This window comes from Pelophylax lessonae (genome assembly GCF_965119305.1).
Source record: "Pelophylax lessonae genome assembly, chromosome: 4".
Lineage (NCBI taxonomy): Eukaryota > Metazoa > Chordata > Amphibia > Anura > Ranidae > Pelophylax > Pelophylax lessonae.
In genome coordinates, this window is record NC_138771.1 from 187,274,271 (window position 1) to 187,289,248 (window position 14,978).

General features: G+C 44.0%; 1 protein-coding gene across 1 annotated transcript in view; it reads right to left on the minus strand.

Annotated features, from left to right (window-relative positions):
* LOC309554387 (guanine nucleotide-binding protein G(i) subunit alpha-1) overlaps positions 1-14,761 on the minus strand; it is a 137,746-nt gene extending 122,985 nt beyond the window's left edge. Inside the window, exon 1 of the mRNA XM_082256060.1 lies at positions 14,414-14,761. Coding sequence (XP_082112186.1) covers positions 14,414-14,531 — 118 coding nt within the window. The 5' untranslated portion in view covers positions 14,532-14,761. The remainder of the gene's footprint in view (positions 1-14,413) is intronic.
* Between the last annotated feature and the right edge of the window lie 217 nt (positions 14,762-14,978).

Genomic DNA, 14,978 nt, shown 5'->3' on the forward strand with positions numbered 1-14,978 from the left:
TACTTGTTCCAGGTCACAGCCTTAAAGAAAAAAAAATAAAAGGAGGATCTGTATGACGGGCAGTCAACAAACCGTTTTACCATCCATGACTGCCTCATATCTTCAGTTACTTACAAATGAAGCCAAATTTGATTTTACACTTCCGCTTATAGAACTTAAAACTTCCCAAAATAACTGCCAGTCAACATTGTTTATTCTATATAAAGTTAAAAAAAAAAAAAAACACGACTGCTTTTGATTCAACATTTGATGAATTTTAGGCCTCATGCACGCTGGACGTTTTGCCATTTCTCCTTGATACCTTTCCTTCTGGTAATGATGTTTTGAAAGAAAAAAACACTCGCCACTTGTAAACGTGAGCGTTTAGGCGTGTCAAGCTTTTGGGCGTTCATAGGCCAGAATAAAAGTTTCAAGTCCCAAAAAATAACGGAACCTCCTCCAGGTTTCACAGTAGGTATGATGTTCTTTTCTTTGAAAGCTTCCATTTTGTTGTCTGTGAACATAAAGCTGATGTGACTTGTGAAAAAGCTCCAGTTTTGTCTCATTTCTTCAAAGGACATTATACCAGAATCATCTTATTTTTCACAGAATCATTGCATTTTTCACAATGCATTTCTGCAAATTCCAGTTCAGCCTTTTTTTTGTTTTTCTTTCAACAGTGGAGTCCTCCTGGGTCTTCTTCCTTTGAACCCACATTTGCTCAATAAGATAGGTGGCGCGCAATCAGCCATTGATGTTCTTTGACCTGGAGATCAACTTGTATCACTTTGGAAGTTTTCCTTGGTTGTCCATCTACCATTCACACCATCCTTCAATCTTGCACCTACAGTAAAGTCCATAAATATTGGGATATTGACAATTCCAATTCTAATCTTTTTGGCTCTATACACCACCACAATGGATTTGAAATGAAACAAACAAGTTGTGCTTTAACTGCAGACTAGGGGACTTTTCTAAGGGTACCAACAAATCTGTCCAGGGCATTTTAGAGCTGGTTCACACTGCCGCGACCTCCAAGTCGCCTCATAAGGGGCGACTTGTTAGCGCAACTTTGCACATATTCAGCGCGACTTGTATGATGGACGACTTTGTATGTGGCCAATCAGAATATGATGGTTCTGGGTCATGCTCAATCACACAAAAAAAAAAGTTTTTAAAAATTGTTGTTTTGGATAGAAAGCCAATTATTGAAAAAATGAAAAAAAAATAAATAAAAAATTAGGATTTCTTTGGATTAGTGTCTGGGAGGTCTAAAAAGTGTACCTGTGAAGTTTCAGCTCTGTAGCATGTCCAGAACCAGAAAAAAAAAAAAAAAGATAATTTTTCTTAGAATTTTTAGTAGCACAGGGATAGGGCTCGGCTCCTTTCACACCTGGGCATTTTTGTTGCAGGCATTTATTGGGCATTTTTTGGGGGTCTTTGGAGGCAGGCATGACATCTGAACTGCTGTATAGGGGTATATATACACACACACACACACATATATGTATATATACACACATATAGGTGTGATAAGAGCGGAGCCCTATCCCTGCAAATAAAGAAATTATTTGCAGGGATAGGGCTCCGCTCCTATCACACCTATATGTGTGTATGTGTATATATACATATATGTGTGTGTGTGTGTATATATATATATATACCCCTATACAGAAGTTCAGATCTCATGCCTGCCTCCAAAGACGCCCAAAAAAATGCCCAATAAACGCCTACAATAAAAACGCCCAGGTGTGAAAGGAGCCGAGCCCTATACCTGTGCTACTAAAAATTCTAAGAAAAATTATCTTTTTTTTTCTGGCTCTGGACAAAGGATCTTTTTTTTTCTGGTTCTGGAGTCCAGTGGGGAATGTGGGGAATGCCTGGCTAATAAATTTACTCCTTCATGGAAAGTTGGATCACAAGTCACTTCAAATAAGATAAGGAGGCGACTCCCATTGCAGTCTATGGGACAAGTCGGATACAAGTCGCCTCAAAGTAGTACAGGACCCTTTTCTGAAGTCGGAGCGACTTCAGTAGTGCCAATTAAGACGGCACTCATTGATTAACATTGCTTTTATGTCAAGCGACTTGAGGGCACACAAGTCGCGGCAGTGTGAATGGACTCTTAGAATAAGCAATTCACACTATTTGATTTACTTTACTTTATGACACACCAAAGGCAAACAAACAACTGCTTTTCATGTCATCACTTTTCAGTAATGAGCCTAAAGGCTAAGCACTTAGTCCCAAAACGCAGCATTTAAGTGGAACTACAGTGCATCTGACCATCCCAAATCAAATGCTATGCAATTCATTTTCCTTCATATTCAAAGCAAACTCCCCCATCCATTCATCTATCCATGCTTTATTTTGTTGAGAAGTCACTTTGAAAAACACCCCCTAGCATTTCTGGCCGTGGCCATCTTGAGTAAGGGCAGGTGATTCATGTAGCATTTACTTCCTGGAATCCATCTGCCCTTAGCTAAGGAATGCATGCAGGAGAGTGTGCTTCGCTGAAGACTCCTGGGATGCATGACATCATTTACCCAGGCATGAAACCAAAAAGAAACTGTATATAAAGAAAAGTTTTAAACAAGTAAATATGATCTACTTTCCTAGCTATCTACTAATGCTAGCAGGACAAGGATTAAAAATTAGTCCATGTTGCTACAAAGAGTGAAGTTCCGCTTGAAGTTAAAGTGCCCCAGTACATTCACAACCCCCCCGCTTCCTGATCTGCACCATTCCCCAAAACTCCAGCTTGTAGAGTAGAGGGGTGCTGGGGTACGGAAGTGAGTGGCTTCTTCAGTTGTCTGTTAGAAGCTGGAAGGAGGCAGCAGGGGGTATGGATTTGCTGGGTGCTGTGTACTTCAATAGATGCACAAAGCGCTGCAGGGAGGAAACATGCACATGTAAAAGGTGTTTTTCTTTAAGGAAGACGACCTTTCATACTATTCAAGTTTTCAACTCCAGAGATCTACAACTGCCATACACAACACAGAGAAAAAGAAAAATCAAACAAACAGATTCCTTTTGACAGCCACCTGCCAATACCCAAACCCTGCTCTCATCTGATTGGATGCAGGCTCTGCTCAGCTGACAATTCTCTGCCGGCTCCTTCAGTTTGTCAAGGCTGACAGGACCACCCACTGAGAATGTCAGCTGGTTCGTCAGGAACTGGATGAAATTTGCCCCGTGAACAGCCAGCTTAAGATGGAACTTTAGTCAGAATATTAGATTACTTCATGTTGGCCCTTTTTGCAGGTATAGCTATGCAAAACATTAGAAATGAGTGTCTATTAATGTGGATAAAAATCAATGATTTTTTTTTTATATTTATTTAAATCTAATTTTTTTTGATTAACAAATGTATTTAAAAAAAAAAAAAATCTTTTGTTTTGGAGTAAAAATCTAAGATACATTAATAATTTAGTTTATTCAGCATGAAATGGAGCTTAGTTATGTAGCATGAGGCTGTATATTCTGCAATAATTACATTTTTGGTAAACTCATTCAATGAATCCAAGCTCTGCAAGCTGAGATAACATGCACTGCATTGATGCATTTACACAATTTCACACTAACTACCAGCAAGAATGAGTTCTTACATTCCATACAAGAGCACCTGTCATTTCAGATCCATCGTGGCAGAGCCAGATCCATCATGGCGCAGCCAGATCCATCATGGCGCAGCCAGATCCAGATCCATCATGGCGCAGCCAGATCCAGATCCATCATGGCGCAGCCAGATCCAGATCCATCATGGCGCAGCCAGATCCAGATCTATCATGGCGCAGCCAGATCCAGATCCAGAATGGCGCAGCCAGATCCAGAATGGCACAGCCAGATCCAGATCCATCATGGCGCAGCCGGCATCCACTCACCTTGTTGTGTCACTGACAAATCACCAGCTGTCCCATTAAAGTGAATGGGACTGTCGGTGAATCAACAGCAGGTCAGAGGAGGAGCGGCTGCGGGACAAAGATGACAGTTTATATTTAAAAATTATGATTTCAATTGAGTGGATTTAAATCAAGCCTTTTTTAATAGGGATTTTAATCAAAACCACCCTGGTGTCTATGCGGTTAAATATCCAGTAATACACTGTCTCACCCTGCTCTGCACATGCCCAGTTTCTCTAAAAAAATTTTACCCTGTTCATAAAATCAGCGCCACTAGAGGCTGATCTCCTGACCACCTAAAGATCTACTGCTGCTCAGGGGCTCTGGATTTCAGCAAAATGGCAACCTCCAGCAAGAAGGCACAGGAGCAATGCTGCTACCGCTGGAGGCAATTTACAGCACACACTAATTTTGGTAGCATAATTATTCACGTGGAATGCATGTTCCTTGCTGCAGAACATTTTTTTTATCATCAAGTTGGTAAGGGTAAAGTTCCGTTTTAACTCTTCAGTACAAACCAACTATACAGTATACTATGCTAAAAAGAGCAGCTGAGACCACATTACCTTTACTTTGTTGCTTCTTCCCATTCTAAAGTTTCAAAAGCAACCCATCTTAATACATTAAAGGTGAACTAATAATAATCTTAATACAAGTACACATAATACCATCCAACTATTGTATATACTGAGCCACCATTTCAGAAACCTGAAAAACTTTGAAAAAAAAAAAAAAAATCCAATGACAATTCCCACCAGGCGTGGATTTTTCTGTGTAAGAGGGAAGGCTTGCCATTTGAAAAGACTAACAAAACAGCATATGGTCAGATGTGTTTAGCATGCAATTTACAAGTAAAACCGAGATAACCTAATGACACTAATGTGTGTAACCAAGTAACACCAGGACATTGGCACCTTCCTTTGTGTTGTGTAGAAATACCTCCAGGCCTTCAGAGAAAGCAACAGGTTTCTCATACTGTAATTTTTAACACTTCACCTTCGTAGGACCACTTCAAATCTAGAACAAGGCCATTTGTTGCCTGGAGAAGATAAAAAAACTAAAGAAAATCATAGAAAGGAAATTGTAAATCCTCCATCCATCCCCAGTGTAAACGTGAGGATAGCTCTGTAAATAGCACAGCCTGGTAACAGAGGAAATGTGCAACTGATTATTTCCTTATGGCCAGAAGAAGCAGCCATGAGTGCCACCGAGCTGAAGACAGCTGGGAGGAAATATGTACACAATCTATTCTGTTAGCAACTGGTAAAAGGCTGCTAAACAGCTAATGTCTCTTATTTATTCCAGGTATTTATAGCCACAGGAAGAGGAAACCTCAGTCTTCAACAATTCTCCTCACGTTTGTGAGGAACATAGTTCGATACGATAACAATTCTCCTCACGTTTGTGAGGGACATAGTTCGATACGATAACAATTCTCCTCACGTTTGTGAGGGACATAGTTCGATACGATAACAATTCTCCTCACGTTTGTGAGGGACATAGTTCGATACGATAACAATTCTCCTCGCGTTTGTGAGGGACATAGTTCGATACGATAACAATTCTCCTCGCGTTTGTGAGGGACATAGTTCGATACGATAACAATTCTCCTCACGTTTGTGAGGGACATAGTTCGATACAGCCAGCTTGGCCCACACGAACTACATAAAGTGTATGAAAAGCTTTTGTCTGTATATTCTTTTATTGTACACAGAATTTCACTTGTAAAGATGTTCCTAAGTCTCCTGAGGAAGCCATTATTCTAAGGCGAAACATGTTGAGCTGACACCACCAAGTGTTTCTCTTTCCTTCTTTTTTATGTTTTTTTTTTTTTTTTTTTTTTTAAAAAAGAAGGTTTGTACTTGAATTAAATAAAATGATAAAATGATATTTTTTATATAAAAAGAAAAAATGATTTTTCTCCATCATATTTATTGAGAAATCAATTTTGCACCTTTAAAGTCCCACATACTTCCTCTACTACTCTTTACCTATGAAAAGCTGGAGTTCAGCCTTAAAGCGGAGTTCCGGGCACAGAAATGATTTTTCAACAAACATACCCCAGGGAAATTCAGTGTTAGTACATTCCACAATGGCTAGCCTCTGATCTGTCCCGGTTCGCACTTACCTTTTAGAAGAAATACTTACTTATAAAATTTCTTCCACAGCGTTTCCATCTCTCTTGTGGGCAGCTGAAGCCGGCGCGGTCCTCTTCGGCGTCTTCTTCTCCCAGAATGTGCCTGCACCGGCCCCTCTCGTCACTTCCGGTGCAGCGCCGCATTCCTCCACAGCTTCTGGGCATGCCCCGAAGCTGTTTAGCAGGGGAATGCGGCGTCACCCGGAAGTGACGAGTGGGGCCGGTGCCGTCGCATTGATTCCTGGGAGCGATGACGTTCAGCTCCCAGGAATCATCGCGAGACAGGAAGTGACGGCGGAGCCGCGGCGCTGAGGGAGGAAGTACACTGAGGTGAGTATTTACGATCTTCAATTACAAGGTGAGTAAACAAAAAAAAAAACCTAACTATCCAATTCCTTTTCAGGTGATGTCGAACTAGCGGACAGCACAAAAAAAAAAATATCGATTTTGTGCCCGGAACTCCGCTTTAACTACTTTCGGAATGCCTGCCACATCATATATACTGCAACAAGGTTGCCCGGCTGTGCAAAATCAAGTACATGTATGTCCCAAGTGGAGGCTCACGTCAACCACGCCCACCCCAAAACCCTCGAGGGGGTGAGGGGGGGGGGGGAATCAGCTACTCAACATACCAACATACCAGGAACCAGGTGGGCAACGCTCCAGACAGAACCTCCTTTCCATCGAAATGGGGGGCTGTCGGCCAGGAGGAACGCTGCGACTTAGGCCGAGACCCGGTTGTATGTTTACCTCGCAAGCCAGCCCCCGTCTGATGGGGCTATGACGCAGCTGTTCTAGCGTGGAGCTGATGTCTCTGTGCACTCGCTGGCCAGACTGAGGTAACCACTGGATCTAGATTATCCAGCCCATCGCCCAGTCTGGCAGTTGATTGCAGATCTCACAGGAAAAAAACTTGGGAGAAAAATTGATATCCACAAAGAAAAATTTGCCAGGACCAGAGATCCCAACAAGGAACTAGGTCCTTACTCCTGACTAGGCAGAAAAAAAAAAAAAAAACCTGGAGTACCTATAGCAGAGAGAGGGAGTATACCCCCTGGGACTGCCCATAGACATAGCCAGTTTTTTTCTGCCTAGTGTCCTACTCCTGAAGGGGGCAGTATAACCCAATGTTTAAAGCGGTGTTCCAGCCTCCCCCCTCCAAAATGAAAAGTCAGCAGCTAAACATACTGTAGCTGCTGTCTTTTAATATTAGGACACTTACCTGTCCTGGAGTCCAGTGATGTCGGCACCGTAGCTGATGTTACCATCGGCTGTCGGGTGCTGCCGCCATTGCCGGTAAGGGAACCCGGCAGTGAAGCCCAGCGGCTTCACGGGCGGGTCCCTACTGCGCATTCTCATTGGCTCGGCAGCGGGGGGGAGGAGGGGGCCAAACTTCCAAAGGACAGCGCCATGCCGTCGTCTCCCAGAAGTGGGGAAGGGTACCTGGCAAAAACAGGTACCCGCCCCCCCCCCCCCTGTAAGGTGCCAAATGTAGCACCGGAGGAGGGGGGGGAGCAAATGAGCGGAAGTTCCACTTTTGGGTGGAACTCTGCTTTAAGAAGATCAGGAGCTGTGTTTCGTCAAACGAAAGAGAAAATCATTATTGGTGAGATACTCTCAAAGAGAAATCACGCCTAAAGAAATGCAGACCACATGATATTCTTATTAGAACCCTGCAAGTGCAGCAGCTGATTGAGAATTATAAAGTCACTCCCATTCATTTTGCACATGAACACAGACAATCAACTATTTCTTGAGGTAAACTACTAACAGACTTTGTTAAAATTCCTGCAATGCACATAGATCACCCAGACAGGAAATTTCTCCCCCCCCCCCCCCCAACAAACGAGGGGTTACTCTTTAACAAAAAGCTTCAAGCAAAATCTTGCAGGTTGCATTCACTCTCACTGGTTTGTAAGGCTCCTGTTTCTCCCTAAAATCAATGAAAACATGCTCTGCAACACACTTTACATTGCACGTCAGCATTTCAAAGCCATTCCATTAATGCAATTAAAATGCAGGCATGAGAAAAACGCACAAATGTCAATGCAGCCAAAAAGGATGACATGGCTAACCGCTTGTTCTGAAATGGCTGTGGCCTGGCTGTCACACCTACACTGTCATTGCAATTACTTGAATTACTCACACAATGCAACTATGAAGAGAAAGACTTCTGACTTTACTCCAACTTTGCTGATCTGCTGACTTATTTCACATCAGTGACTACAAAAACACGGAAGCCAACTGCCACTGACATTGTTATATAAGCTTCACAGCAAAGCACCAAGCATTTTCAGAAACTCATCAGAGAACACTCCCACCAACAGAATTATTTCATAAAAAGTTTACTAGCTGAGAATTAGGATTTTAGAACACGAGGGAAGATTTACTAAAACTGGAGAGTGCAAAATCTGGTGCAGCTGTACATGGTAGCCAATCAGCTTCTAACTTCAGCTTGTTCAATGAAGCCTTGACAATAAGCCCACGTTCACATCGGGCTGACTGGACATGCCAAATCTAAGCCTATTGATGGCAACGTCCGAATCAGGACGACGCTGATTTGACATGTCAAATCGCATGCCAAATTGGAGCCCATTGACAGCAATGTCCAAATCGGTGTGACACTGACTTTGCGATTCCCAAAAGTAGTTCCTGCACTACTTTTGGCAACTTCAGCTGTGAAAAGAATGGGAAGTGACGTCACCCATAGACTTACTATGCGGCTTCCGTTGTCGGCTGTGTACTCTGCACCCGCCTCCACAGCGAAGCCGCAGCTGACAGCTCAGATTCAGAAAAGGTAAGTTTACAGATTTCTTCTTTACAGGGCTAGATAGGTTAGTGTTAGATCGTGGATAGAGCTGCACGATTCTGGATAAAATGAGAATCACAATTGTTTTGCTTAGAATAAAGATCATGATTATCGGCAGAACATCATCTTTCACATTATATCAAAAAATTGTCAAATTTTACTGTTTAGTTTTTTTTTTTTTTTTAACTTCATTAAAGTGCATTTTTTCCCCAAAAATAGCATTTTAAAGACCGCTGCCCAAATTCAGTGCGACAAAAAATATTGCAATGATCGCCATTTTATTCTCTAGGGTCCCTACTAAAAAGATACATACATACATATATATATATACATATATATATATATGTAAAATATGTTTGGGGGATTCCAAGTCATTTTCTAGCAAAAATACTGGATTTCAACTTATGTAAGCAACAAATGTCAGAAAAAGGCTAAGTGCCAGTTCACACATATGCAATGTCAGACATGGCATGTGATTCATAGCACATTGCGCTGCAAATCACATGCGATGTCAGTGCGTTGTGAATTCAGCCATACAGATTGTATGGCTGAATTTGCATCGCATTTGAAACAAAGTCGCACAGGACCCTTTTTTTGGTCTGCACCAGAATCGGATCGCATGGGTGTTCACACCTATGCGATCCAATTCATGTCCTGAACTGACAGTTCACACTGTGATATGCTATGCAAACTGATCTTCGGGGGTTGTTAACTTTGTATTGACACCCCCAGCGATTCGTATATGACAGTGTGAACTGTCTGTGAAGTTGAGTGCGATGCAGGAACCCGCAGTGAATTCACAGGTTTCCCACATCGCATGTGTGTGAACCGGCACTTAGTCTTTAAGAAGTTAAACTGCTCTCACTTATAGATGGAAGTTCATTCCTTTAGGCCCTGATCACACAGGCAGACCGTTCAGATCCGCCTGTCCAAATTTGTTGGTGGATCTGAACGGATGCCCCATGTATCTCTATGGGGCATCCGATGTCAGTGGAGACATGTCCGCTGACATCCGATCTGTCAAATCTGGACTGATGGAAACCCTATTTTCCATCCGTCCAGCGGATCGGATGAGAACGGACAGACGGTCCGTTCCCATCCGATTCCCCCATAGAAAATAGCGGGACCTGACAGCTGTGTCTCTGCACACAGCGCACACACAGCGCGGAGACAGAGCGGAGACAGAGCTGTCATCTACCTGCTCAGCGGGGGATCGGCAGATCGATCCCCCGCTGAGAAAAACGGAGTCCGCCGACAGACTCCACAGTGTGAAAGGGGCCCAAGTGCCAGTTCACACTGAAGCGGCATGACTTCGGGGGCGACCTGTGAAGTCGCGTGCACCGCGACTTCGGCAAGACTTGCACGGACTTCATATAATGAATGTCTATGCAAGTCGCTTCAGATCGCCCGATGAAGTACAGGACCCTTTTTCTAAGTCGGAGCGACTTGCGTCGCTCCTATTAGAACGGTTCCCGTAGCACACAATGGACCGCGACTTGTCAGGCTGACAAGTCGCGGTAGTGTGAATGGTCAGTTAATCTAAAAAGAACAAAATTATAGATTGTAAAGCATTGTGTTTATAGTTATCTCCCAGCCTTTTTTTTTTTTTGACAGCTGTGAGTGAGCAGAGAACAGCTCCGCTCTATGAATTGAGGAAATGCCGTTTTAAGATCGTGAGGGGGATTGAATTGAAATCGTGATTTTTTAACGATCATGCGGCTCTAAATGTGGACGTTTAAAGATGTATCGATTTTAGCGTTAGAGTGGACTTCTACTATAAATACACTAGGTAAGCCGCATTCTACAACTTTTTGATGTCACCAATGTGCCATGAGCTGCAGGAGAAATTCTTTTGAGCCTGGGTTCTCACTTGTGCGGACACAGAGTGTGATTTGCACAGGAATCGCACCGCATTTCTGTGCACATCACATGTGATACATTTTGTACGGCTCAAATTGCATTGCATCTGCACCAAGATGGTGCAGGTCCCTTTTTTCTTCACTGCATCGTATGGGTGTCCACATCCATGTGATTTGGGCAGTCATACTGCGTTTTGCTATCTGTTTCGGGGTGTAGTTAATCTAACATTAACACTCGCAGATTGCGATTGCAATGCGGTGTGGGAAACGCACAGGATTCGCTGCATTACTCGAATCGCATCAGTGTGACCCTAGGCTGAACAGAGGTTCCCCACGACCTGATATTTATTAAAAAGCCTGTTTCTAAAGGGCCCATTCACACCATCTTAGCGCAGTTTACTTTTTCCCTACAGCATTTTACTGAAATGTCAAGAGTAACAATTCAATAAAGTTTTATCCAGCACAGCAGCGCTGCCATGGTTGATGGCGTTTTGTGTTGTAACTTTCTGCACTGAAATAAAGTTGCAGGACTTTTTTTTTTCAGCATTGCTGTGGGGTGAGCTGCCAGCGTAGCTGTCAATGTGTTGGTCCAGCGCAGTGGATGTGAATGAGCCCCGCAGCAGTGCAGCACACGTCACATCAGGCAATCAGAATGACAAGCAATGACTTTCCTTTTCCATCACAAAAAGAACAAACAAATGTCAACGTCAGGACACAAGCTGACATCCTCCTGATAGACATCTACAGACTTCCAGACTAGATTGTCTGTACAATAATCTGCAGTAATCATCCACATATCAGGCTGCCCATCAGCGCAGCACTTATCAGAGCCCATTGATTGCCTTCAATTAAAAAGGGATCCCTTCTAATGAGCCCATTATGTCCTCACTTCTATCACATCAATCATTTAGGACTATTGGGTTATTATAGTCAGCATATGTATGGCCACCACTGAGAAGCACCGTACAGCTTACAATCTGATTGGACAATCACCTTTAGATCTACCAATAAGTATGCAGTGCAAAGTCCTGCCTGCTAAGGATTGGTTATGCCAAGTACACGATGAGATAATCAAACAAACACCGTTTTCAAAGCGATCGCCTGATAATCTGATGGTCAGCTTTCAAGAGCCGATCACGACAGTTCATGCGACAATATCCGAAGGGACAAACATGAAAATAATTCTCATACGATACCAGAACGGGTGATTTTTGTTTAATCAGCACAGTATTTGTCAGAAACAAAATCAGAAGACCAAGACTACGCATACCCAGAAAAGAAAGAACACAATACACAACTTCCCAATTTTCATTCTGTCCTACGAGAATTTTGGAACCTCTGTTTTCTATCTGAGACTAGCATGCAAAAACAAAGATTGGATGATCATTTTCTGATAGTCTCATTGGCTTTAGGTAGGTCACAGTTCTGGTAGATCTAAAAGATGATTGTAAGCCCGTCATACATGGACCACAATTCAGTTGGTTCAACAGGGACCAGACGAACTTCGATCCATGTATGGGCAAGGCTGATTGTGCACAAATAAATCTATGGAACGACTTGTGCACAACCACCAGCCTGTTGGAAAATGTTCTTTCGATCAGTGCCGCCGGCTATAGCCAGGGCTGCTGATCAGTTTATTCTGATGGCAGGGAAGTCTCCCCGCTGTCAGAATCCAATAACACAGCGGGAGCGATTCCCCCATCCACGCTGAGCAGATGTCATGTCCTTTCACTCAACCAACAAAATGACTCATGTATGGTCGGCCTTAGGCTGACCATACAGTATACAATCTGATTGTACAATCTACCATCAACTACACTGTGCAATGGCCTGTCTGATTGGACACACATTGATTGGCTAGTTAGGTAGGTGCTCATATTACATAGTGTTAAAGTATCTGTAAACCCTTCCATATAACCAGCGAAGTGAAAAGCCTCAGGTGATACATAGAGATGAACCAATCCTCCTGTATAAGTTGTACCTGTTTATCGCCAGTATTCTCTGCATCCAAAGTGCAGAATTTATAAAGCTTGTTTGAGAGTGTGAAAAAAAAAAAGGGGGGCAGAGAGCTGAAGTCACTCTGCAGAGCTCAGTGATGAGAGCTCTGAGAGCTGATTGGAGGGAAGGGACACACCCCCTTCATACAGAACACAGGAACAAAGCTAAGGCTGTCAATCTCCCCTGTCACCTTTTTTCTCTTGGGGTCAGGAAAACTTCTCACAAAGCTGCATTCACACTTGAGCGTAGCGTTTTCACGCGTTTTTTTCTGCGATTTTTACCGCGATTTTCAAGCGTTTAAGGAAGCAGTCATTGACATCAAAAAAGCTGGTAATCAGCCCAAAAAGAAGCTCTTGTACTTTTTTCAGCTACAGGTGTTTTGCAAAACGCTTAGATGTGAACAGGGGCATTTAAATGAATGGGGTTTTACTTGTTGGGCGTTTTGGAACTTTTTGAGCGTTTTTGGAGCTGAAAAACACTCAGGTGTGAATGGAGCCTAAGTGAATCATGCAGATAGCAGAGGAAAGATGCTGTCAATCTCCCCTGTCACCTTTTTTCTCTTGGGGTCAGGAAAACTCGTCATAAGTGAATCATGCAGAGAATCATGCAGATAGAGGAAAGAAGCAGCAGAGAGAAATGGCACTTAGTGCTGAGGATAGAGATAAGTACACACTATAGGAGGACATGCTTTGTTCATTTATCATGTCTGAGGTTTACAACCACTTTAACTCCAATGTCAAATGAAGGAGCAGACTAATGTCTATGGGGCTCCTTAGACTCACCACGCATGTTACAATCTGACCATACTTCTGTACAATCAACTTTAGATCTACCAAAGCTATGAGCCCCCCCCCCCCCTCTAACTAATCAATTTATATCCAGACAAGCCCTTTCACTACATACTTGTTGGTAGATCTAACAGATTGTACAGATGGATTGTGACTTGTGTACTACATACCAGCAGGTAGGTAGTACAGGGCCTGTCTGATTGGCTCGTGTAGACTGCCACTCATATTCTATAGCTTTGATCTGCTATTAATCCTGTATGATACAAGAATGGATCAATGCTATCTGAATCTGCAGGGATTGTATGGCCAGATTGTAATGTGTGTGGGGAGACTAGATCGGACCAGAGATGGATTGAAAGTTGGCGGTGATCAGGCAAATATTGATCCATCTATGGTGGTTCCTGTTGGAGTAGTCAGATCGAATGATTGACTTCTCATGAATGAGTAACGTTCGTTGGATGAGTGCCTGCAGTTGGTGATCAGTGAGTTCTGATGGTGAGAAGTCTCCGGATATCAGAATATAATGGGGCACCGGTAGGATTCCTCCAATGTGTAGAAGGGGCAATCCATCCTGGTTTATTATTGATCGGCCAGCCTAAGGATCCCCATACATGTTCCAATCTGTGTACAATACATTTTAGCTTTACCAATCCTATGTGATAGGAAGTCGATGCCATGAATGTATGTGATGAGTCCCTCCATCCAATCAGGAGGTGAGGTGTGACATGGGGGGGGGGTCAGTCAGACATGATGGAGGGGCTGTGATTGCAGAGCACTCTGATCGATCAGTGATCGGCTGGTCATCCTCCGATCACCACACCCAGTAGTGCCGGGCACATGGACAGGGAGGTATAGAAATACAATGGCGGAGGGAGAGCAGATATAACAATGGGGGGGGGGTGTCTATAGGAATGTACCCCCCCGGCCGGCCGCACACCTACCGAGCAGGAGCAGCTTGACCTCCCGGGCCGCCTTCTCCCCGTCCTCTCGGAGGTTCCGGTCGATCATCTTACTCCTTTCCACCGCCGCCTTGTCCTCGGCGCTCAGCGTACATCCCATGGTGACAGCCCAGCGGCACGGAGCTCCTCCGATCTTCTCAGGCGGCTATAGGTGGGCGGGGGCGATACACAGCGAGCTGGACGGCTGCGATGTCCCGGGGGAGAAGAGAAGAGAAGAGTGGGGCGGATGAGGGTTAATGATGGCGAGGAGCCGGCCAGACGCTCCCTCCCCAGGCTCCGGCTTCTATAGCTTGCTACTCCCAACAGCGTCTCCCTGTCTCACTCTCTACTGCTCTACAATGATGACGGAGGATCCGCACTGCGCCTGCGCGAGACCACTAGCTACACCCCAAGGGTATAGCCCTCCGCTCGCCACAGTACCCGGATCGAGCAGGCCGACTAAACCCGCCCCTCACCTGCGATTGGCTGCTGGAGTGAATGCGGCCCCGCTTAACCCGTGGCTGCCGGGAAAGGAGCAGAGATGAGGAGATAAGACGGGCTCCGGGGG